Source organism: Coloeus monedula, assembly GCF_965178545.1.
Source record: "Coloeus monedula genome assembly, chromosome: 18".
Classification (NCBI taxonomy): Eukaryota; Metazoa; Chordata; class Aves; order Passeriformes; family Corvidae; genus Coloeus; species Coloeus monedula.
In genome coordinates this window covers 7,325,028-7,350,236 of record NC_138798.1, presented here as the reverse complement: position 1 = coordinate 7,350,236, position 25,209 = coordinate 7,325,028, and the positions used below count along the sequence as shown (strand labels likewise).

At 45.5% G+C, this 25,209-nt stretch overlaps 1 protein-coding gene across 14 annotated transcripts in view; it reads right to left on the bottom strand.

The window, feature by feature from the left end:
* Nucleotides 1–3,557: 3,557 nt before the first annotated feature.
* Nucleotides 3,558–25,209, bottom strand: part of FBRSL1 (fibrosin like 1) — a 508,752-nt gene continuing 487,100 nt past the window's right edge. For 4 of the 14 annotated variants that reach the window (XM_082293576.1, XM_082293579.1, XM_082293572.1 and 1 more), the window contains 11 exons: nucleotides 24,094–24,329; nucleotides 21,929–21,979; nucleotides 20,922–21,017; nucleotides 17,469–17,540; nucleotides 16,861–16,899; nucleotides 15,945–16,016; nucleotides 14,591–14,723; nucleotides 11,376–11,453; nucleotides 9,849–9,932; nucleotides 8,592–8,832; nucleotides 3,558–6,562 (listed from right to left, as the gene is read on the bottom strand). In XM_082293576.1, the coding sequence (XP_082149702.1) occupies nucleotides 5,329–6,562; nucleotides 8,592–8,832; nucleotides 9,849–9,932; nucleotides 11,376–11,453; nucleotides 14,591–14,723; nucleotides 15,945–16,016; nucleotides 16,861–16,899; nucleotides 17,469–17,540; nucleotides 20,922–21,017; nucleotides 21,929–21,979; nucleotides 24,094–24,329 (2,336 nt within the window). In that variant the 3' untranslated portion in view covers nucleotides 3,558–5,328. Of the gene's footprint in view, nucleotides 6,563–8,591; nucleotides 8,833–9,848; nucleotides 9,933–11,375; nucleotides 11,454–14,590; nucleotides 14,724–15,944; nucleotides 16,017–16,860; nucleotides 16,900–17,468; nucleotides 17,541–20,921; nucleotides 21,018–21,928; nucleotides 21,980–24,093; nucleotides 24,582–25,209 lie in introns of all 14 variants that reach the window. The other 10 variants (XM_082293580.1, XM_082293575.1, XM_082293570.1 and 7 more) reach the window with 9 other exon arrangements.

Sequence of the window (25,209 nt, the reverse complement as noted above, 5' to 3'; positions counted from 1 at the left end):
GTGGGTGTGAGCTGGGCCCCATCTCCTTTGGGTGTCTAACACATCCTCTGCTCCTCAAACTGCTTTGGGGGGAGATGAAGGGCTTCACCCTGCTGCGGGCAGCTGCACTTCGCTGCGTGAATTCCAATCAGGAGCTGGAGGAGGAGGAGGACGAAGCTGGCTGGGTTTTGAGTCAAAAAATAAGCCCTGTATTTTTCTCCTTTCAGCTATTTATCAAGGCTCAGTGCAAAGGGCCTGACACCCGGCCAGCACAGCCCGGCTGCTGTGATGTGTGTGACACACGAGCTGCCGCCGAGCCGGTAATGAGGGACCTTCTGCTGAACGGCCAATTGAGCAGCCGGTGCCTCGAACAGCTTCATCTCGGAGGGACGGCGGGTGGATCTCTATTTTGACACATCCTCGCTGAATGAGGAAGGGAACAAGCAGAAAATGGCTGATGATAAATGCAGCAATTAGGGAAGCTTAATGGAGCAGAAGGTTTTTTGTGAGAAGACAAAGAAATTGCCGTGCCGACACCTGCAAGGAGGTCCCAGCCGCTGCGCAGGGAGCCTCCAGCTGTGCCGCAGCAGCAGGGGCTGGAATGAGGGGAGCCGACCTTTTTACTTCACACACACATCCCTCAAAGGCTTTGGAAAAATATTTTCCAAGTTAAACTTCAAAACATCATTTGATTCTTCTTTTTCTCCATTATGTTCAGAAATGGGAGCCTGTAATTTAGGCCTGGTGTAGCCTTCCCCCACTCCTTGCTTTTTATTCAGTTTCACATAATACAGTGCACTACTGGGAAAGGCATTTTCCTTACAAAGTATTGATCTTGATACTGTGCAAGAGCTGTGGCCTCAGCAGGGGGATGCCATATTGCTGGACACAGGTGGACATGAAGTGGCTCCCCCGGACAATGCTGACTGCCCACAGTGATGCCCAGTTTGAGGCTGAGCCCATGACCTGCCCTGCTCTTCCCAAAGCACCGTGTTTCTGAGCTAAGCCCTGGGCTACCAGCTCCCCAGGATTTGAGCAAAAGTGCTAAATTTGTTTGTCCAAGCCCCGTTTCTCTTTATTTCCTTAGCTGGACTATCCCCAAAGCAAACTGCATGTGCAAAGGGGCACCAAGAAGCACTGCGGAGAGCTCTGCAAGGGGTGTTGGCGTGGGGGCACCCAGATTTTGGTGACAGGCAATGCCATTTTGGCCTCTCAAGACCACTACCAAAATCCCCCAACACTGCAACATAACTATTGTCTTAAGACTTTGGCAAAAAGGAATTCCCTGAGGGAGGTAAGGGAAGGGTTTCCTTTTTTTTTTTTTTTTTGCTTGGCACAAGCCAAGGAAAACACGAATCTTGTTTTCCCCACTGTTGACGGTTTCTCGGCTCCAGCCTGAGCTGCACACCACTGATCTACCTCTGCTCTCATTCTGGCACTTGCTGGGCTGCCCGAAGCACAGCTGGTGTGTCTCGCTCTTCCCTAAGCTCTCAGGATATTGCATTCCTGACTAGTTGGCTTCTTATGCTTTCCTTCCTCTGGGCCCAGGCATGCTGGCGTTGCAGACCTGACAGTGGAAGCTCAGCCTGCTGCCGAGTCCTTGGGCTCCCCTGCATCAACCCTCTGTTTGTCTAACTCCAGGTCACCAACAGCTAACTAAATATTTATGGTATCTCTATAGGCTGGAAAGGACAATTCCCATATGCTTATTTTAGGCAATAAAGCTGGCTTTTTAGGGAAGCACTAGATCTTTTTGTCAAGGAACAGTTACTATTTTTGACAAGTGATCTGAGGATTTGTTACAGCTTTGAAGAGTGGCTTTTTCCCTCACTCCCTGATATCCTGGTTGTCCATTTTACTGACTGGGCCAAGAGTGGCCCCCACTAACTGAAGCTGATGCACACATCTTCCACGGAGCCCCGGAGGGCATGTCGCATTTGGGACAAAAGGTAACTGAAGTGCAACCACTGGTCTCCCTCCTTACAGTTTCCTGAGTGTCTTTTTAAACACAGGTTGACTGAGGCAAGCAATGAACCTTCCAAATCCAATCTTCTTCCTCCCACCCACTGTCATTTGTTTGCTAAATTCCATCCTTTTTTGGTGGCTGAGGGAAGTCTTTAGGGAAACAGCCAAAAGTAGAATAAAAATGGTGAAAATGGCACAAAATGAAAGCTGAACAGTGGTAGAAATGCATAAAACCCAGGAAGCCCTTCTGTACCCCTTCTTTTAGCAGAAGGCAGCTCAGCTGGGGTGGCTTAAAGGAATAAGGCTGAATTAATTAGTTTCTCTGTTTAGGTAATAATACCATTAATCATGATGAACCATTTTGTGAGAAGGCTGATACTCGACACTGCGTAATTCCACAGGAATCCCACTGTAGTGCAGCAATATTGATGGGTCATCCTCCAAGGTGGGAGAGCAATGCCTCCTAATACAGTAAATGGCAAACCGCTGATTTTCTTTTAATATTCAGACCTCCACAACATCAGTCATGATGAATTCTTCTGGCAGCAGGGTGGCTGCAATAAGCAATCCTTCAGGAATGCCAGGGGAGCATGGCATTGATTTAATGCTCACTTTTAAGTCCTACACAGACCAAATGCTTCCAAAGGGCATGGTCCATTTTTGTATTTTTTTCTGAAGTTTGCAGTAACAACCTCCTTGCTCACACATACCTGCATCAGGAAGATGCAGCTATGGACTCTTAACAGAGGTTAGGGGGGCTCATTTATGCAGGTCCATGTCAGAGATGGTGTCAAGCAAGATCCCATGTTGGACACTAGCACCAGGAGGATTACAATCCCCCTGAGCCAGCACTATGAATCTTTATGCTGAGTCCAACACGCTTTTCACATCCACCATGTGTTCTATGTTCCTCCAATTTCAGCTGGGAGAGCAGGTGCTGATTTTTAGTGCCTATTTTCTTTTAAGCCTCCTTTCATCAGATTAAGGACCCTGCAATTTTATTTCATTTTATTTTTTCATGCTCAGTAATTTAGTCACACGCAAACCTAAACCCAGAAGCTGTAACATGCTCCTAAAGCACCGTCGCCCACCGCTCCATCAGCCGCGGAGCGCGAGGGGCTCGGGGCACGGCTCCATCCCCCCGCAGATGGCTCAGCCCACGAGAAAGGCTGGGGAAGCAAATGGGAAGTGGAGAGCAGCGCTTGAGGCGATAAACTTCCCGTGGTGATGCCGCCGGCAGCAGGGTCCCTCCAAATGAGCTGCTGCACGCTTCCTTTTCTGTCCTTCTTTCCCCCAGCAGGAGATGCTGGACCAGCCCCCGAGGCGCAGAGCCCCAGGTGCCCCCGGGCCGTGGGGTGGAGATGCTGCAGGGCGGGCGGCACCGCTCCGCTCTCCTCCCCAAACCCCAAATCCCGACAGCAGCCACGGCCTCCGGAGCGTGTCACGGACCGTGCTCCTTCTGCTGGGAAGGATTCACAGGCAGAAGCAAATCCCTGTCCCAGCACCAGCCCCTTCCGCCAGCTGCCTCCTCCCAGCCGTCAATAAACCATTAGCCTCAAGTCAACAGCGCTGGCTACGACACACAAACACTCAACTGCCTTTTTCATCCAAAATCAATGTTGTATTTATCTTCATTGATCTACAAGGAAACTGAATGTTTAAAATTACAGGGGGTGCAGGGGGGAGGACGGGGAGGGGGGGAAACAAGAGTTACAGAGCCAAGAAAATAGTAGCGGATGGCTGAATTAACTAGAGAGAAAAAGCCCAGGATATATAAAACATGGACACTGAAAAATAAAATAAGGGAAGGGGGGATGGTACAGCAAGTAAAACATGGCAAAATTTACATATGGATGAAAAGTAAAATCGGAAATAAAAAATAAATCATGCCAAAAAGCAGTTCAAGGCAGAACCACACTGAAACAAACATTTGCTTATGGTCTTCATGTACTATAGATAATATATCAGAATTTCTTTTTTTTTTTTTAATCAACCATTAGACTTTTTTTTTGCACTCCTAAAATTCTACTTTGTCTTGTATACAGATTCCAATAAGAACACTGCACAATTAGCACAAGGGGTCCACGGAAAATTGTCCTTGCTTGCCAGCGATCCTGCCCACAACACAAAAAAAGAGAAAAAAAAAAGGAAAAAAATAAGGAAAGGGTCTGCCGCATGGTACTGTGCCAGTTCCATCTGCTTTTGCCAGCTTGAAAAGTAGGAAACCAAAATTCCCTTCCAGGAGCGTGTGTCTTTCTCTTTCCTTGACGAACTGTCCCTTGTGTTTGTACAAAAAAATTCAGTCTCTCTTTTTTTTTTTTTTTGTTAAACACAAGCATCCTTCTTCCTGTTCACATGCCATTGCCATTATGTCTCCAGAGTTGCGAGTTGGTTGTTTTTGGGTTGTTTTTTTTTTTTTTTTTTAATTTTTTTTTTAAAACCTTCCTCCCCCCAACATCCACTAAGACCTGCCTCCAAGTTCTTGCATAGTTGAAGTATATATGCCGTACTGAGCTTTCTGAGTGTGAACTTCTGACTGTGACAAGAGTATGAGTTGTAACCATGTTAACAAATAACCAGAGTGGTTCTAGAAACCATTTTTATAAAGTCTACCTATGTTAAGAATTTAATATTGGTGTACATTTATATTAACAGAATATTTACAGTTTGTTTTCTTTTTTTTTTTTTGTTTAAAACAAGAAGTCAAAAAAAATTCCTCTTAAATTTCTGCATAATATAATAAGGCAAAAAACAAACAGTTTTGTACATTATTATTATTATTAATATTTTAATATATATCTGTAACTTCGGTTCCAAAGTACCAAGGTAAGTGATCAATTGGCCTCAGAAGGGAACCTCACAGTGGACTGTAAAACTACAGTATTTCCATAAATAATACTTTTAAGAAACCCTGGGTATTTTTTTCTTAAGGATCTGAGGCCTTTAAAATGCAAATTTAACTAAAAACAAAAGCAAAATTTCTTCTTTTTTTTAAGTGAATAAAGAGCACAAAATTAAAAAAAATACAAATCCATTAAAAATGTTTCTCACATTTGGGAAAAAATGTACAAACTTGATATTCTTAACTCATTTTTTTTAGCACAGAAACAAAAAACAAAACCAAAAATCAATACCTATATATTAAATTCCCATTCTCAGCAACCTTCTTGTTGGAAAGTCCCCAACCCCGTTATTTATGGAAATGTGCTTAACTTCTACAAATTTTACATTAAAAAAAAAGTTTACAGCAGTGCATTTTGTAAAAGGTTTGTTGTTTTCTTTTTTTTGTTGGTTTTTTTTTTCCTGTTTGTGTTTTTTTTTTTTTGTTTGTTTGTTTGCTTGCTTGTTTTATGTACAGGTGAGTTTAAAATTCAATGTTGGGGACTATCGTGCCTCTACTTCTTTGGGGTTCCTAGAGGGGGAATAGTCCCTGGACTCTGAGTTTGTGAGTGGAGTAGTCCTGCGAGGGGAGGCAGGTCTGGTGCTGCTGGCTGGTACGAGAGGCGGCGGCGCGCTCAGCGCTGCGGTCGGCGGGTTCCTGTTCAAAATCCCGTTGTGCATGGCAGTGGATGGACTCAGTCTGGGGTAATGCATCCCGCTCAAATGAGGCATGAAGGATGGCACATGTGCCAGGTGGCTTTCGATGGGGGACGAGTGCAAGTGGTGCATTCTGGCACGCTCAAGTTCTTCCCGTAAGTGCAAGCGCTCGCGCTCCTCCACTTGCCGCAACCGCTCCTGCTCTCGGCGGGCTTCCAGAAGGTTCTCGTGGTTGTAGTCGTGCGGTTCCCTGTCTCTGTAGGAACGCTCATGGTCATAAAAGCCAGAGGTGGTAGGAAACCTATGGATAGGATCCGTCCGGAGCTGGAAGTCCATTCGACGGTGCAGGTCTAAGCTCCGGTAGGCATCTCGCAACGGGTCCCTCATCGGGTCCCAAGAAAATCCGGGATGCGGCAGCCTCTCTCTTCCTGACAAAGGGTTCATGCCTATGAGCGGGGTCATCATCCTGCTGCGGTCCAGGACATTCATGTTGTTCATCTGGTGCACGCTGCCCATGGAGATGGGCATGGAGGCAGCCATCGAGTGAGGCAATGATAATCCATGGAGAGTGGGTGGTGGGGGATGCTCCACTGACCGGGAGTGCTGGGAAGGCTCAGACCCAACCACCAGCACATCACTGTCTTCCTTCCTCTCCTCCTTGACTTTGATGTCATTCTTAATCTTCTGGAGGTCGCTGGGAAGTTCTGTCTTTCTCTCCATGTCCTTGCTCATTAGATTGGTAAGCTTCAGGCTCTCACTTAGTGCAGGTTTGCTGTATGGGGATACAGACTGGATTACTGGCTTTGTGTTGTCCTCAGAGGGTCTCTTATCATGGCTTGGAGTTTCCTTCACTGGAGAACGGCTCTCTTTGATCTTGTGTTCAGCTATGGGTGGCTCTCTCAGCCGGTCAGGGTGCTCTCGCTCAGGCTCCTTGGACCTCTCCCTCTCCCCGAGGCTGACCTGCCTGATGGGATCGCTGGAGCTCTGGCTGTTGCTGCGGATGAGATTGCTTATCTGGTGCGTCACTGGGGCTGATGCCGGTGAGGATCTGTTCGAATGTCTGTTTTTATCCAGGAGGTCTCTGTAAAAACACAGAAGGTACATCCTTGGTTATGTGTGAACAAATACACTCGTGATGTTGGGCGTGCACAGTGCTGTGTCCAGTTGTACACTTTGAGATTGCTCAGGATTTGGAAAGCTCTGCAAACATCAGCTGCAGCTGTGATGCTATGCTAAGGGACATGCAGTAGCTGCCTTTACATACTTCAAAGACAAAAAAAGTTAAATGTTCACAAATGTGGGACTAAATTGGGGATGTGGCTGGAAGATTATATTCACCCTAAGACCATTTCACTGAGAAATGTAGGGAAAGAAGAATTCTAGACAACTTATTTTTCTTAAAAAAAAGCTTATTGTGTGTTCATGTGTACATCTTGCTGCTAGACAACGACCTTCTTTCTCAGCTATAAAACTCAGGTTCCTTTCCAAAAATATGGATCCAGGCACACAAAACAGAAGCCTACAGAAATATATGCAGGTCATTCCCAAATCAGCCTTGTTGACTGGAAGCAGCCATAAGGTGAGGCTGATTTTCCTATGGAGCTGCAGGAGTTTTTGTTGTTGGCAGTTCTTGCAGGTACACCAGGTACTTCAGGAGAAACATGCTTGAATTGGCCACGAGACTGAGCAACTGAGCTGTGTTTCAAGAGGACCTGCTGTGACAAACAAGGGGTTTGATGACAACATCCATGGTTTAGAAAGAGAGGCACAAAGGTTTTTATTTCCAACTGCACCTCTGCCTCTGAGCAAGCCAATTAGTCACAGTTAATCCCACCTTTTTAACAGGGGAATAAATAGTGCTCACCTTCTAAAAGCACTTTGCTCTGAATGAGAGACACTTTAAATGCAAAATATCATGGTGTGATTGAGAGAACTGCATTATGCAGCTGAGAGGTTCACTGATGCCTAAGTTTTATGCTGTGTTTGCTTTTGAGAGCTCTAAGACCTGAGCACTGAAAGCTGGAAGTGTTTTGGGGAGTTGTGTAAGTATTTATCCCTTATGGTTGCATTTGCTAACCCAGCTTTCTTCCTCTGTGGTAGTCATGATTGCTGGTCAAGGATGTGGTTTATTAAAACCATGTCCAAATAGGGATGCTGGGGACAGCTTAGGCTAAATTAATAGAAATGTAATAGAGCTGTTAACCCCTGTGTGAACACTCTTGGGAGTAAAGTAACCTTGGTCTGCAAATGAATTCCACTAGAATTCACTAGAAGGGAGCTTGCTACCTGAACAGTATCTGTGTGCAAGGATGTCAGACAATTTAACATTTAAAGTAAGATGATTCTCAGCCTATTGCTGCCATACAATCTTGTTCACAGGTATTGCCTGAAGATCTCATTAAAAGCTCTCCAGGCAAACTATGAACCCCTATCACTAGTCAAGCACACACATCTAAGATGTGCAGGCTGTTACTGCCTACAAAGAAGTAGCCTGTTGGAGACGACTGGGCTCTGAAATATAAAGGGCTTCACAGCTTCAAAATCATGTAACTGGGAGCTAATGAAGTAACTATAGCCCAGGTGATACAGGCCTGTCATCGTTAATAAGCGTTTGCCCACAGTGCAATTTTTTAAAATCAGTTTTGCTAATGGATTCATGCACACTGCTCCAGATACAGGCATTTGCATTTTTATCTCGTTAATGTCCAGCTAGAATTTGAATTCATCAGCATATCTGTACATTAATGAGAACTATGACTGTTTCCAAAGGACCCATCACAATGCTACCATCACCATTTAAGGATACACAGCAATCCTAAAGCAGCTGCATTGAAAACAGCCGAGTATACACGGAAACCACAGCAACACACCCAATTCCTCAGCCTGGTGCTTTTTGTTAACCTACTAGCAGGGACTAGTTTACCATATTTCCACAGAAGACAAATCCTAAAAGGTGAAGAGGAATTTTTTTGGTATTGCTAGTACTTGTACTTATCTGAGGGAAAGGCCTCTCAGCTGCTTTAAGGACAAGCAACATTTTCGGGAAAACAGAAAAAACAGAGAGGAAGAATAGTCCCAGGAGGAAGTGGTCAGAAGCCCACAGTGCTCACCTCTCTTTGTCTCTGTCATCTTTGCTCAGAGAAAGATCCCTCTTCTCGGGCTCCCGCTCCCGCTCTCTGTCCCTGTCATGGTTTGTCACTGAGGAGCTTCGCTCTGAGTCCGTGGGCTTGGGCCACTGTGGAGGTGTTGGGAAGGACGGCGGGGTCCGGTGGAGTCTATTCCATGGTTCATGGGGGTTATTGAAATTCTGCAGGTTTGGGCCATCTTTGTGAGTAAAAATGTTGTTGTGAGCTAGAATAACGGCAGGGGGAGGAAGAGTTAAAAATAATTCAAACCAAATAATTATACAGACATTTTTCACAATATTAGTCACAACCAGAACTGTCCTTTCAAGACTTTTTAATGGTGAAGGGGAGCAACTAGTGAGTGGACATAGATAATTCCAACACTGGGTGTAAGATCCACCAGCTCTTTTAAGGCTGTTGTTGGAGGAAGCTTTATACACCTCAATAACTCAGAGACTACTGAAAATGCCCAGCTTCTCTTCTCCACCCACCCCAGGCAAGGGCTCCAGCACAAAAGCAGTATTTTTCCTCAGCTCCTCTCTCTGGTAGAAACTTTAATTTGTGCATAGTTACAAGCAATCAGCTGCCTGCAGCTGATGCTTCAGGGACTTTTTTGTTGAAGAACCCAGAGTATTTGGTGGTATGTATGTGTGTGTATAAACACAGAGCTTGGCTGTAGGCTTTTCAGAACAGTCATTCGATTTTCCTCCATCCATCTTCAGCTGATTCCTGTTGCACCATGAGATGCACAAGCACGGTCTTTTATGTGCTCACTTATGTGTGGCTCTCAAGCACGTTTTGCCTACAGGTAACATGTTTTTGAAGTAAAATTATTTTATACAGGTAATTTAAACTTCAGTCAATGGTTACAGAGGATATCTACACAAATTGGAAGAAGTATCAATAGCTGCTCCACTGTGCATCTTCGCTGGTGAAGGGTGTTACTTTAGGTGCCCACAGGGTCCCAGAGCTCGGTGGGGTTTTGCAGCTCCAGTGTCTCTCTGAGCACACAAGGTAGCAACCCTCAGCAGTGAGGAGGCACAGAGCACAGCCACTGATCTCTGTGACATGCAGAAAAGCTCCCACCGCAGAGACCTGGAAATCTTAGGTGCAGTGTTTTCAGATAGGAGAATGGAGGTTAGGAATTAAACTTCTTTAAAAACTACCACCAGCTGCTGTAAATATTAGCATGTGGCTTTTCTGGAAGGGATATTTGTCTGCAGTAACCCAGCCAGTACTTACTCAGAGCATGACTGCCTAATCCTCCAAAGGCATTGCTGCCTAAGTTCCCAAGGCCGCTGAAGGTGCTTGACCTGCTAAATGGATCTGGAAAGGCAAACAGGGATTTAGCAGGCATTTAGCCAAGAATGTTGGAGAATGAAACGCACCCCTCCCCTTCTTAACGGTTTGAATCCAAGTAGGATTAGGCCAGACTTTAAGCTGATCCTTCTCATTGCAAGGTTCTTTGCACAGAAAATTCCCATCATGTTAAAATGAAGAAGGGATTCAGTGCTCACTCTGCAAACAGGTGCTGTAATAAACTTTTGTATGCGAGTCAGAAGCAAGCTAGAAATTAATGTCTAATAGCTGAAATTAGGGTGGCTGCTGAGCTATAACTCTCTTTCCTTATCAGTACTAATAGTAGAAGCATTGCAATTGCCTTGAAAGAATCTCAGCAGGTCCCTTGGCCAGCACTGAGATGCATTGTCTTGTTTCTGCACTTTTTTCCCAGTAAAGGCACCCATCACCAGAGGAGGTTCCTCTCTGAGAGCACATAGCCTGACTCAGGCTTCCACACTCTAGAGACAGCTATGGGTTAAATCCTACCAGTGTACTTGTTTTCTTTCCTACTAGTCATCTCTAAACAACTCCTCCTCCTGCCCACTGGCTTTTTGAGTGTCCCTTTCAAGTCCTTAACTTGCCATGTTACAGGAGGTAAGGTTGCTCTCCACTTCCTCACAGATACCACATTTAAAAAATCAAGGCAAATGGCACAAATAGCTTGGATCTTTAAGCAAACAGCTATTTGCTTATTTACTTATTTTAAAACAGATGTTCTTGCCCTTCCTCTTTGATATTAAGTAGCTGAGTGACTCCACAGAGATAGTTAATTTTGACAGAATGTTCAGGAATTGATGTAAATCTGGGTATTTGCAAGAGAAAAAACAGTCTACTAGGTCATGTGGCATGCCACATTTACTGATTGGATGAATGTTAGTAAAACATTAATCAACAGAGCTTGAACTTTAATTGGCAATGAGCTGCTTGTGAGGTTCTAAAATGAGGACATTTGAGAAAATCAGGCTCTACTTACTGCCAATTAGGAAACTGAAAGGCTGGCAAAATGTGCAGAACAACTATTTGCCAGGAACTGTTCCCTGAACTCTTTTGAAGAACCTAGTCAAGACCTTTCATAGGTGGAAAATGATACAGGAGGAGCCCATTTTAAGCTGAGGCTTGTCTGAGGTATCTTTGCATAAATTTCCCCCATTTCCTCAGGCACATTCAGGAGCACAGGACTCTACAGGTCACATTTTGGCTCTGGTGCAGTGTCCCAGCAGTGACAGATGTGACAGCTCTGCACTGCCCTCTTCTTTGGGGGACAGTGAGGGGATGTGCTGGGAGCTGGCAGGGATGAGAAGCTGGCCAGCTTCTGGATCCTGAGGCAGTTTAAGCCTTTCCCTCCCCTAGTGCTACAGTGCAGGACCACATTGAGAGCCAGGAAGGGGGCGCAGGTACAGAGGTGGAGGCAGGGTTATTTACACTTACCTGCCAAGTGGTTCGTAGGCAGGAAACTGCTGTGGTGAGGTGAGGGACCAAAAGGGGTGGTGGCTGGATGTGTTGCACCTGTGAGAACAAGATCCCTTTTTAGCTCAGGGGCAAGTGACTCCTTGTATACACAAAGCTTGTGGCCATCACATTCAAGAACTGGATGCAAAGGCCACATTCAAACAGCAAAAGCAAGGGAAGACCCCAAACCTCAGCCGGGCGAGCAACAGGCTGGATCTCCCTGAGAACCCTGCCAAGGAGTCTGTAACAGGGCTCTAGGAGGCAGGAGGAGACCTTGCACTGAGAGCTGCTGCTCACCTGGAGTAATGAGGAAGCCAAGCACTTTGTCTGACATTTTCAGTCATTACTCCATGTTTACATTAAAAAGGGTCAGCCCAGGTTATGGGCCCAGACAGAAGGTGCTCGGAAGTGACTGATTAGAGTCTATATGAAACATCAGTTAATGACAGGCACGCAGGGAACATCAATCATGCCTCTCCCATGAGAGCTCCAGCTACGCTCTCACATCTGTCCCTGCATCTACAGGCTCCCCTCGGTATTTTTTCCCTTTCCTAGACACTCTCATTGCCACGGTGCTGTGCTTCCTTGTGGGAAAGAACACCACTGCTGAGCATGCTGGATTACATGAAGCTGAGGAGAGGGGAAGGAAGGGGGTGAAACAAGCAGGTCTGCCCTGTATTTCAAGGTGGACCAGGCTCATGCAGAAAACTCCGCTCTCCTTTCAGAGCAGAAAATGAGAGATTTTCTTCCTTTGCAGGCAGGCATACGTGAATCTGAACGGGCTCGTAACCCGAGTGTGAAAAGCACTGGTGTCACCTGTCACTGGGGTACTTGCTCAGCCCCTGACCTGGCCTTCCTTGGTGACAGTGCCCAACCACTGATGGTCGCTATGAAACACACTCACGTGTCCAGAACACAAGCAAACTGTGAAACCTGAGAGGGAGACAGAGCTCTGTGTCCCTCACCAGCTTGGGTACCTCAAACCTAAGCAGCCAGAAAATGAGCTGAAGAAACTTAAGAGAGACCACAACAATGAGACCTATCTAGTACCTCTCTATAAACATTCTGACTGCTCCAATGCTTCAAGACGGATGGAGACTGTCATCTTTCTAATCCTTTAAGATTTCAGAAGGTGTATAATGGATGGGAGATTTCTTCAAAGGAGACGGCTTACAAACTCAACTACATGGGCTGATAATAAAAAATCCTCTGGAGAAAGCCAGGAGCAGCACTGCAGGCTGTCAGGCAGTTATTAAATAGAGCGTCTGCCAGGCAGCCCAGCATCCGTCCTGGAGACAGGTGGCCCTAAGATAACTTATGTCTCCCCCAGTAACCAGGCAATGCAGCAGAACCAATGATTCACATCAACTGCACACATGTTCAGTAAGGTGAAAAGAATGCCTTGGATATTCCAGGGTAAAAGATTTATTCCTCCATGTATTCCAGCTGCAGTGTTTGCTCATGTTGACAGCACTTTTTACCTGGATTTACCGTGTGATGGCTCCTGTGATTAATATACTCACAGACAAGTTGTTGTAAGGTTGTTTCTCTCTATTGAATGTTTTCTATTAGTTTGCCCTCTTTAATACTTCTGTTTTGTACTATTTCCCCTCCTGCTTTTACAAATGAAAAGCAAGCCATGCTTGCATCTTTTAAGGGAAAAAACTCTAGATACCAACTGGACTTTTCTGCCTGTTAGGGTAATTCTGTCCAGAACAGCCTTCAGTAGCAAAACCAGACACGAAGCAAGGTTCTTGTAATGACAACACAGGACAGACTGAGGACAGTGATAACGAAACATCTGCCATAGGAAACAGCCAGAGGTTTGTAAATAAGCTGTGCTTATGCATCCAAGTAGATGCAATGAGTATCTTGGCCTTGTACTATCAAAGTACCTTTATAGAGACCAAAATAAAGGGTAGCACCCTCCAACGTAGAGCTGGTACCAGCACTGAATACATGTGGTAGAAATGTGCATTTGATACCTAACAATTTCCATCCACAGATAGAGCAGAAAGACAGACTGAAGCACTGGTGGAGTTCCTGAAGGCCATCTGCATTTGAAACTCACTTCTCACAGAAATTTCAGCTTGATCCTCATCTGCTGCTTTTCTGGCATGTTTGGGACAGAGTTCAAAACAGTTCTAACGTCATTAATTTCAACAGGGTTGAACCAAGGCTGAATATGACCATGCATGCACTGAGTTAGGGTGATTGTGCAATATTGCATCATAAAACCAGAGTAAAATTAGGGGAGAAAATTACATTATTTGCCAATTAATTACATACACAAAGAACTAAGTTACATCTCGTCAATTGATGCAGCTCATTCAGAATGCAGACTTTGGCATCTCAAACACAGACAGAAAATGTGAAGAAGTTGAGGGGAAAGTTAAGCTTGAGAATAAAAACAACATTTGGCACTTGGTAGACAGATGTCCACATGAATCCACACTGTCCTCCCAGACCAGAATGTGAGAGCTGCAGTCTTCCATGGTCGGAGCCATTGAGAACAACACGGTGAAGGTTACTGCCCTTTGGTAATTGCATAATTGTAATTACTTCTCCAACAGACTGGAAAACAATTGATCAGCGTAAACTGTATTTAATTCTTTGGGGCTTTTTGTAAATTCAATATACCATTTTAAGCCCTAGACTGTACTAAATTTTGTAACACATAGGGGAATTTTCTATTTAAAAAACAAACACTTAACAAATACACCTTCTGTGATATTTTCAATGCTGTTACTGAAGTTTTCCTTTTACAAAAAACCCCTTGTTTTCAGAAAACAAACAAATTTGGTGAGTGGAGAAGCTGACAAGAATAACACGCATATAAAAGCAAGAAAGAGACTGGGGCCACTTCCAATCCTGTGCAATGGTAACATTTTCAAGTGTTTTGTCAAAATCACTTTTAAAAAATCACTCTATACCCTATTAATCAGGCACATAAGAACCAGCTGCACAGACAAGACTGTGAGTGAACTGCTGCAGCTCGGTGATGTGCACAGGATCCCGCACTGGAGGTGGTGGCAGAGCCCTGGTCACAGCAGTGTCTCTGCACCCCTTGAACCAACCTTGCTTCTATTTTTGAGGCATATGTAGCTGTAAAGACATGCATGACATATACTGACTGTTGGTTGGTTTTGTTTTTTTTTTTTTTTTTAAATCAACAAGGAATGATCTTCCCTTACCTGTGGTAGAAAACAGAGGCCTGGCAAGATCTTGTGGATAATGGAAGCCTGGAAACACTCCAGGGGCGGGAGGTCTGCTGAACAGGTCAAGTTTACCACCTATCTCTAGCTTGTGGGGATCCAGCTGCATTTGCTGTCAAATGATATAAAACCAATCTCATTATACACTTCCTTTTTTATGGGAGAAAAAGAGAGGGAATCAAGGCTCACTCCTCCTTAGCCCTGCCAGGGAGCGTTAGCGAGAGTGGCAGCAGCGTCTCCGGTCACGCAGCGCAGTCGTGCCCTGCCAGGCTCCGCAGGGCCATCCCACCCCGCAGCCTCTCGGCTGCCTGCCCCATCCCAGGGATAAGGTCTGCAGGGAGCACTCAGCCCCGCAGCACACGCTGCAGCAGGAACATGATACACCGAGTGCACGGCACCCCAGGAGCAGTCTGCACTCTCAGCCTGACAAAAACTACTCTGCAGGCACAAAGCTGCTGACAGAAGCCTGGAGAGCTGGGTGATGGACTCGTCTGTTCTGCCTCTCCAGTTTGAGAGAGATGTGCCCATACTATGCCCTTCCTGCAGCCAGTACAGCTCAGTATGCAGGCAAGGGGCAAAGGATGGAGGAAGCTGTGAGGCTGTTTTTATCCTTGCCCTGTAGAAGTGAGCATGGCCAGAACTGCACGTTAGTCATAGAAGCCAGCTCAAAGATTACGTATTTGCTTATAAAAATTTATGCCCCTTTCAGAGGCACCTACTTAAGCACAGAATAGCCTTCATTAATGGGACAAAATAACTACTGCAGGAGCTATGAAAAAATAAAATCTACACAAGTCCCTTTATCAGTTATTCCACATGCCATAGGGAGCCTCGAGCCTGCAACAGCACCCCAGGGTACCTACATCCTGTTACACCTCGAGTGTTAAACCCCCCTCCCTCTGCCCACCATCACATCGGCACAGGAAGCCCCACAACCTCTAACACTGGTGTTATCAATCTACTCTCCTGCTCTCTGCTCTGTAATGTTCTTCACCACATTGGCCATTTCATTACCTCCTCCACAGGAGGTACTAATGCAGAAGGGAAACGACATTAAATGTGCATGCTTTGTAAAAAAAAGATGGACTTGGGGAAATTACTCTCCCCCTCACTTTCTTACCCTCTTTCTGGCTGTACACCCTTCCACCCAGCTCCTTTGCCCTCAGATAAACTTTACAGTTGCTACAATAAATGTTAAAGGAGTGCAAGTATTAGTTAATCAATACAGGCAAGCTTGAGAATCACCACAGTAACTGCTTCCTGCCCATTACTCACTCAAATACAATCTGTAAGCTAAAAGACTTGGCTTGGTTCCAGAACCCGTCCGAATTACCTTTATCTTTTGCTGGTGATGGTAGATCTGCCAGGCAATCTGTACATGAACCGCACACCACTTCCCGGGTTTCTGCAGTGGAAAGCACAAGAATTTAGATTAATTTATACGTTAGCAATCTACATCAGATAGAACATTTCATTTCCCTTACTGTCAACCAGGCAGCTAAGCAATGAGAAAGGCTGATTACTAAAACGGCACAATGGGTGATCAACATTTTCTTCTGTACTGCAGCAGATGATGTTTAAATTAAGAAGGAAACAGGAAGAATGTGGGATATCTTCCCCATCTCATGGACATCTGAGATCCTGCCTTGTTCTTTCCTATGTGCACTCCCCCCTTCCTAAATTGAAATGAATGGCAGCAAAGAACAGTATGCCATGCTTAAGAGAAAGCAACTAATGGTTCAGAGTTCTGTTTCTGAAAAGAGCCCTGTTCATTCACCCCTGCTGCACTGCAGGCTAAGTCATGTGTGGTTATTATGGCTGCTGGCTTTTGGGGAGGAAAAGGGTACGGACAAACAATCCCCAGGATGAGCAGTGCCACAGCTGAACAAGTCCCTGTTTTCAGCTGAGCTGTGGTACTCACTGTTCCACTCTTTATGTGGAACATCAGCACACTGACCTCAGCCACCATGAATCTGTTCACTGGTGAATGTCTGCCCATGCTCACAGTCATTTATTTCTGTGACCCTCATTTCATACTGTGAACTATTAATGCACACAAATGGATGCAAAATAAGGCTGGGATTCAACCTAAATGTTATTAATCAGAAGTGGCAGAGAGCTAACTGACATATTGGTTTAAGTAAAGGATGAGCATGAGATTTTTCTACCGGACATGTCAAATTTCAAAAGCTCATGCACAATATTCCAAGCATCTGTGTATAGATATGTATATAAAATCCCCCACAAACCTTACTTACTCTTACTGGAGGCCTATAAGGGTCTGACACCTATGGAAAAAGCAGAAATAAAACAATCAGTCTTTCTAAAACTAGCCAATATACAGAAAGGTGGGGAACTTCCTTCCTCTGAACAAGTAAAAGCATTCAGAAAGCAATGTTCCAGAGAAGTCCCCTGTGACACAGGAAACCTAAAAGGCTTAAAGAAGGCTTAAAACTTCTCTTTCATTCGTTGAACCAAACTCAGCAGAATTTTATGATAAACAAAGCAGCTTCATGCCAGCAACTGAACAGTGCCAGTGCTTTTCTGAACCTTGTAATCATTCTGAAATGGAGCGCATAAAACTACTCTCCAAGCAATACTTAAGGGATAGATATTGAAGGGGTTTCCTGTCCCATTTTCCTCTGACTTTTGAAAGAAGCCAATACATCCCCCCTTTGAATTCATGGCTGGTGGAGGTTACCGTCTCACCAGAAAAAGACAACTTCTCTCCTCACTGCATGTTCCCAGTCTAGAAGGCCAATTTGCTCACCAGCCTGCACTCCTTTATTTATCAGCAATCACTGTGTTTACTGTAAATCCAGATAAGCTGAAAAGAAGGTTATATATTGTTGCCTACCCCTGGAGTCTTCTGCAGCAGCGTATGGTGGACTGTGCCTGGTCTACCTGCTACATCAATAGGGTTTGAAGTCTGAAAGACAAGAACAGAGCGTGAATAATACTGTATCATACCAGTGGTACATTTAACATCTCTATCTGATGTTAACAGCATTAATTAGTCCATGTTTGCACTGCGCTTTGAACACGCATATTGCTACATTAGTGCTAAATGTTATCTCTTACTGACAGCCAACAGCATTTAACCACCATGTCATTTATTATTATTGAGCAGCAGTAACAGTATTCCAGCAGCACCCCTAGGCCCCGCTGAGATCACACCCCACTGTGCTGTGCATGTGCATGGGAAGAGACAGTCCCTGCCCCCCAATATTATTCTTTAGACAAAACAGGCAGGAGAGGAGGTAGGAGAGAGAATGAGAGAGGTGGCCTGACTCCCTCCATTTTTCAGGCAGCAACCAGCACAGCAGTCAGGAACAGAATAACTCGAGCATCCTAGTCCCATATTCCACACACTGGACTATGGCCCCTCTCTGACTGGGGCCAGGGAACAATGCCTGAACCAGCAACAGCCCATCTATTTGCTTTGACAAGGCAAAACCAGAAACCTTAGAAGGTGCTTGTGGGTCTTTTATAGCTTTGCATTATTTACCCCATCATTTTCCAGCAAGAATTAAACACCTCATTGAATGAATCCCTGTTCCTCCTCCTCCGGATCCCACCTGTTGTCCTGTCCTAGATGATCCCCAAGAACTCGTTCATCTCCTCAGTCTGGCATTCATCCATCTCCCACTCCAGAGCAACTGCACCTGGTGCCTCCACACAGCTGAGTGTAGAGGGGTTAAACCTCATTCCCCAAGAGATTATTTCACTCATGTTTTAGGTCAAATTATAGCAGATTTAAACAGTACAAGGCATGAGTACAATCCTGGGTGTGGGAGGGAAGGTAGGTTTTAGTTTGTCTAAGGCTACGTAACTTCCAGACTCATTAAAGAGTGAATTCTCTGGTGTGTGTAGGTAAGTCAGTGCACTCCCCAGGCAGATCAGAGCTCTCAGGGCCTCTCTGACAGCTGAGGTAGATATAAGGTGGCAAATAAGTTACAGCTTTCATACAGGCAAGAGCTTTAAGATCACAACATGTTAATAGCATGGTGTCATCCTGTCCCTTTGTCCCCTGGAGAAAGATGTGAATGCTTCCTCCAGCAAAGTAAACTGAATACTTCTGACCTTTTCAAGTTCTTAGCTTGTGAGAAATGGCCTTTGGGAAACTCGCTGAGAAATTTACCGTCAGCCTGGATTTATGTGCAGTGGACTCACACGCACAGCTGTAGGCAACTGACATGGGAAGGGGAAAAACAAAACCAAGATCTCTGCTTTGGAAAGCAAGAAGTGCAGGAGTCAGAGTGCCAAAACCAAATCATCAGGTCTGTACTGATTATGCAGGCTTTAGTTAAACAGCTTGGGAGGGAGAGAGCACGGAAGAACGACGCGGTAACGATGACTGGAGTGGCTTTGCCTAGAGTTCAGCTCTGCCTCCTCTGGGAAACTGGGAAGTAATGTGCCAAAGCAGCAGATCCATTTTTCAACCTATCCCCCTCTTTTTCAGATGTTAGATTGTATGTAAATACTGCACTGTGCAGAGACCAAATGATGTCAGTGATTAACCATGGCACCAGAGCGTGACCTTGCACTGCTTAAACTCAAGCTAGCAAATGTTGGATCTATCTATCACTAAAATACATCAAAAGCTAGTTATAACAGCACTAGGAACTGCTTAAAAATGTAAAGGGTCTGTGCTCACTTCTTCTTTCTCGCTATGCAACTGCTCCTTGGCCTAATGGTATTTTACAGTGAGATGGGATCTGTGAAGCTCTGTAGTGAAGATGGAAAGCAGAAGAAGGTGCCATTGGTGTAGCAGCAGCTCCTCATGAACAGGAAGGAGCCTTATGGCAAAACAGCCCTGGCTGCACGTCAGCAAAATTTGTCCAATGCCACCTTATTCGTGCAGCTCCTTTTCTTGAAAAATCAAGTTCACACCCTGACTACTCAGGGTCTGTAGGGACTCCCTGGCACCCCTTGCAATAGTAACAACAATTAACACTGGCAGACAAACTTCATCAAGGGATGGCCATGTTCTGTCCCTCTTGCTCCCTGTGCTTCCATGACCTGCTCCTTCTCTAGGCCTGCAGCCACTACATACAGAGCTCCCACTGAACAAAGCCATTTTAGAGACTCTGCTATTTGTAATGTATCCCTACACCAAAATAATGTCAAGGATTCGATGGGCACTGAGGAAATACTCTGGCTTCCATCAAAAGCATTAAGTTAAGGGGGAAGGTGGTAAAAGGCCTTATTTGCAGCAGTTGCTGATTACTGACTTCCACTGACGTCAGCGAGACTGCTGAGGGAAGCACATCCCACAGACCTGCCTGGTGTGGGTATGGAAATCACCTTCCAAATGCAAACAGGAATGGCCTGGCTACAGTGCTGGTCCTTCAAGCCTTCTCACACAGTAGCAGAGTTCTATGGAAATGCAGTTCAAGATAAGAAATCTCTAAAATCACAGCATGTAAGGAAGCTGAACATGTCACCTCAGAAATGGAGTACATGCTCCATTTTCAAACAAATGCTATATAGATACAATCCATTATTTCTTGTTCGGAGAGATTTAACAGTTTTGGTACATTTAAAAATAGTTAATAAAAAGAACATGTCTGGGAGGAAAAAAAAAAGCAGTGCATACCACAGAATTTGCCAAAAAATGGGGGTTATCATGGCAACATTTCCAAATGCCAATCAGTGCTAGTTGTAATGACATGTTACAGCTGCAGTGCACCTTTCAAACACATTATCTCAAAGAAGCTTGCAGGCATTAATTAACCCTTATAAAACCCACTGCAAGATAACTTTATAGATGAGGAAGCTGAGGAACAGAAGGTTTAAGCGACTTGCCCAAGGTCAGCTGGGAGCTGGGAATAAAAATTCAGCTCCTTCAAATTGCTCTGCCCATTTACAGCAGTCTCTCCCTATTGTTCCCACACTTGTACAGTCAAATTCTCATTGTTTTTTCTGGGAATAAACAGTTTATCTTTTGCAATCTCAGACCATTAGATTTATAAAATGATTTGGGACTCTTCGGTCTATTATGAGCTGTAAATATTTCAATCAAAATAATGCACTTCACTGTATGCTTCTCCTCCAGTTTCAGCAGACCTCCCAAGTGAACCACTACATCCTTTCCAAGGAAGGATCTGCAGTGCCAAGAGAAAATTTCTGCTGAAGAGTTGGCTGCTTTGTGCAGAGGATGCTCACAGTTCTGCGGGGTGATCCTTTCCAACCCTGTGCTGCACTTCTGCTATTCAAATCATGTGCTGCAAAATCACCAGAGACAAGACTCTGAACACAGTTCCTCTCCCAGAAAAAGAACAAAGCCTTCAGAAGAAGAAGTTTGTACCTTCGGTTGAAATGCTCCCTGAAGTGACCCAAAGGGACCTGAATGTGGAAGCATGGGTGGCATTCCAGGCATTGCTGGAGGATAGGTTGGAAAGAACTACAAAAGAAAAAGAGATGCTTATGTCACAGGATGACTTGAACAATAATGGAGGTAGGTGCCAAGCCTGGCACATACAAAAATAGTACTGTGCTGAACAAGTGCCACAGTGAAAATACACGATAAATTTGCTTTCAAAAATTTTAAGAGCAAAGCCAAAACTTGAAAAATGCACTCATCTGATAAATTTTCTAGATAGTGCTGAACGAGTGTGCCTTTAAAAATTGTGGACTACTGCAGGAAGCACAGAGCATAATTTGGGGTTTATGTTCACTTTCCATTAACTTTGCATTTTTCTGCTGTTGCAAACAAATTGATTCTGTTTTGAAACGTGACCTGCTTTAATATTTAAAGCAAAAGGAACCACAAGATGCTGCACTGCACTCTAACCACAGGCAACATGCATACCACCTTGTAGTTGTGTAGGCTAGGTGAAATTTTGCTTAGGCCTCTCCTGAGCACACACAGCAGTTTTACAAGTCCCAAAACATGTAGTTTTTTGTGCTTTGGAGCAGTGGGGAGCACCAGGAAGAAACCACCAGTCTGACTTACTCCTGTGACCTGAGCAAAACCTTGTGAAAGAGCCATGCACTCCGGGCTGCTGCACTGGGAGAAGCACCAGCTGCAAAGGTACTGCAATGACCACTGATTGAGCAATTCCTGCGCATTCCCTGCCATCCCAGGCACAGCGATACAGAGCCGCAGCAGCAAAAATGCAGGAGACAGAGAATTTAAAAAAAAATAAAAAAAAGCCCAAAGAAAACTTGGTACCTTAAAAACATAAAAATCGAAGATGGAAAAAGAGCTTTAGAAATGAATGGATCAAAACACTACTCATCAATTGAAAACAAGCAAAAGAAGAGCAAGCAGAACCATTAACAAAGAAACCAACGAGAAAGGTGAGCACTCACGTTGGAATGTCGAAAGTAAGGGTTGTCTAATTTGGGAGCGTACTTGTCAAACTGGAAAGAAAAGAGAAAAAAATAAGGAAACAGGTGAGTTTGGTTTTGGCAGTAGCAGACACATCAGGATTTCAACACAGACAAATAATCATGGCCCGTGTGTAAGCGTTTAACAGAGCAGAACTGACTGGTTATTCCACACTCGCTCATCGGGGAGACGACTGATTTCCCCAGGCTAGCAGAGAGGAGCCCCCAGGCCACGCTGGGCACCACCAAGGCTCACTGCAGAACCTGTCTCAGGCACTGCATGGACAGGTTCCTGCTCTGGGAAGAGAGCAGTCCTGATAACAGCAGCAGCAAAACACAGGGAAGTTCAGCTCCAGGTCCAGATCTGGGATCTGCCCCTGGATCGCTGAATTAGATCACAGACTAACAGGTAAGAAACATTTTCCATTAGGCCCCAACATCTACTGTGGGGCAGCCAATACCAATTCCCAGTTTCCTGGGTTCCTGTAAGCACCAAAATTCTTTTGGAAAGGGCTTAATTACTTTAAATAACAAATGTCAGTATATTCCCCCTCCTCTGCAAAAAGGAGAGTTCCCCAGAGAAAAGGTGACTGTAAACCTTTTCCATTCCAGCATGGGGTTTTAACACCTCCATGTGTGTAGTCTGTGTCCTGTTTGTCCTGTACCATCTCAGAAACAAACCCAAACACACACACATTGCATTTCTGAACAGTATGTACATTCTGCTGGGGAGGAGGGAGTGGGGAAGAAGGCAGGGAAGGGAGCTGTAGGACCCCATGAAAAGCTGCTTATTTGGCAAGTCAGCTGCTGTTTCACACTCATCTATGTGCAGGAGAGTAGATTTGTAATTTCATTAATTACAGTTATTACTGGAGCCATGTCCCCTCCAGTGTAAATACCATAAATTACCAAACACATGCAGCTGTAATTTCAACACTCTTCTCTGGTGTTGGGATTAGCCGACCTGATCTAGTGGAATATAAGATGTGAGTGAAATATAACAAAAGAGCCTTGCAAGTTGTTTTTGGTCTGAAGGCTGACATCAACGGCCATGGGTGGGAGGGGAGGGAGCTGTTCACAGGCTCAGGTATCACAGCTCTTAAATAACACAGGAGACTTCTGAGAAAAGATTCAGGATTGTTTTACACAGACCAAGGAAAGAAGGGAAGGTGTTTACACACGAGTACATTGAGCAAACACCTGGGGCTGGATTTTGGGTGGATGATATTGCTTTTAATTGTCCTGCTGCTAAGCAGATTACAACCCAAGAACGTCATCGGGCAGTCAGCAGTGGGAAAGAAAAGTGGGAACACTACGCTCCTTGAGTCCTTGGAAGCTCTTCCCAAATGCTGCTTTTGCTAGCCTTATACAAGGTTGTTTCTGCATTTTGGACACAGTGTGAAACTGAGAGGGGGAAAAAAAGCTCAATCTTGTGCTTTCAATCTCAAAAAGTAATTGCCAGAAATGGGGAGACAGTGCGTTTTAAAGTACTGACAAAATCCATTTGTAGCAGATCCCTAACAATTTTGTAACAGCTGCAGCAAAGTCCCATTGTGTTACAAGCAAATTCAATGACAAAATGCTTATTACACGGACAGGAGGATCTCTCCCAGCAGAACCAGCCACACACAAATTAGTGCTTGTTGATGTAATCAAGTCATAAAATGCCTAAATCAATACAGATCAGGTATTAGGAGGAAGAGGGACAGAACTCGTATCGGATGATGCTGCACTGTGGTGAGAGCTCTGGGTAAGCCAGCACGGTCTGCCCTGCACCCAGCAGTTGTGGGGACAGTGTTTGGGGCTGGAAGCCATCCATCCTCTGGCATCCTGGTTGGTGTCTTTTGGTGTGTCAAGGCAGCTGGCTCTGGGAAAGGGGGATTAGAAATACACAGCAGGACACACAAAAAGGAAACTAAAGGGATTCTGGACTTGTCTCGTGGGTGCTGTATCTGCTCATGGGTGGCAGCAGGGGGACCAGGAGGCTTGGTGTGGGGGCTCTGGGTGGAAAGGGGGTCCCTTTGGGAGTGTTGGCCTCCAGGTTGGAAGGGCAGGGACAGCACGCCTGGCTGAAATGAAGAGGGCCGGGTTTTGTTTGACAAGAGTGGGTTAGGCTTTTTGACCAGAGATGCTCTACTTATCCTCACATTTTGGGCTGGGGTACGCACCATGGGAGGTGCAGAGGGCGGCATGAGCGGCGTCTGGGGCAAGCTGGATGGAAAAGGAGTGAATGTGTGCTGGTGGGTGTGTTGGTGCTGATGCGTGTGTTGGTGCTGGTGAAACTCCGCTCTCAGCAGCGGCACCGGGCCAAGTGAGGCAGCGGCCCGGTCCGAACTCTGAACCAAAAACCGGTTGTTCAGCTCTTGCCTGAGCAGTTCGTGATCTAGAGGAGAGAGAGAGAGAAAAAAAAAAGACACAGAGGCCCGTGGGCCTGTGAGTACCACAAAGACGGAGGAGAAAGAGTCAATATTCACCTGGCATTCCCTGTTTCTGCAGGTCATGCTGTGGTGGTTTTCTACGTGAGGACTCATTGGTGGAGGTAAGAGAGATGCCTGTGACAAAGTACCAATCAGAATCCCCGAATGAGGCTGGCAATACATGATTGGTTGGTTGAATGATATCAACAGGCTGGTATCTAAAGACAAGAGAGAACACCATGAGTCATCACAGCAGAAAACATCATCGGGGCTCGCACTCCGCCCGGCCCCGCCCGCGGCCCCGCGCCCCGCCCGGCTCTCGTCCTCCCCGGCACCTGCTGCCACCGAGGTGTGTCTGGGAACGCGCCTCAGAGGCGAGGCCTCACCTCCGGGAACACACCTCCGGGAACACACCTCCGGGAACACACCTCCGGGAACACACCTCCCGGCCTCACGGCAGCCGCACCTTCCCGCACCAGCAAGGTGCTGGGGAGCGCCCTGGAGGCCGACAGCTCGCTGTAAAACGAGCAGTACTGACCTTCATCCTCTGGGAGCGTGACAGGCAGAGAGAGGCACGCACACACACACACACACACTGAAAATGGATGTGTGTTACGCTCTGACAGATCTGTACTTCACAGGTAAAATTTTAACAAAGATGTGCAGCGCAATAAGGTAACTGTGGGTTTGGGTGGCTGGAAACTGCCTGCTCGGACATCCAACCCTGTGCCATCCCCCCTTCTCAGCCCCAGGACATGCACGCAGTGACCAGAAACATCCATCCTACAAATCAAGGCCTTCTTTGCAGTAAGATTTTTTTGAGATCTTAAATACCTAGCAGTCCTT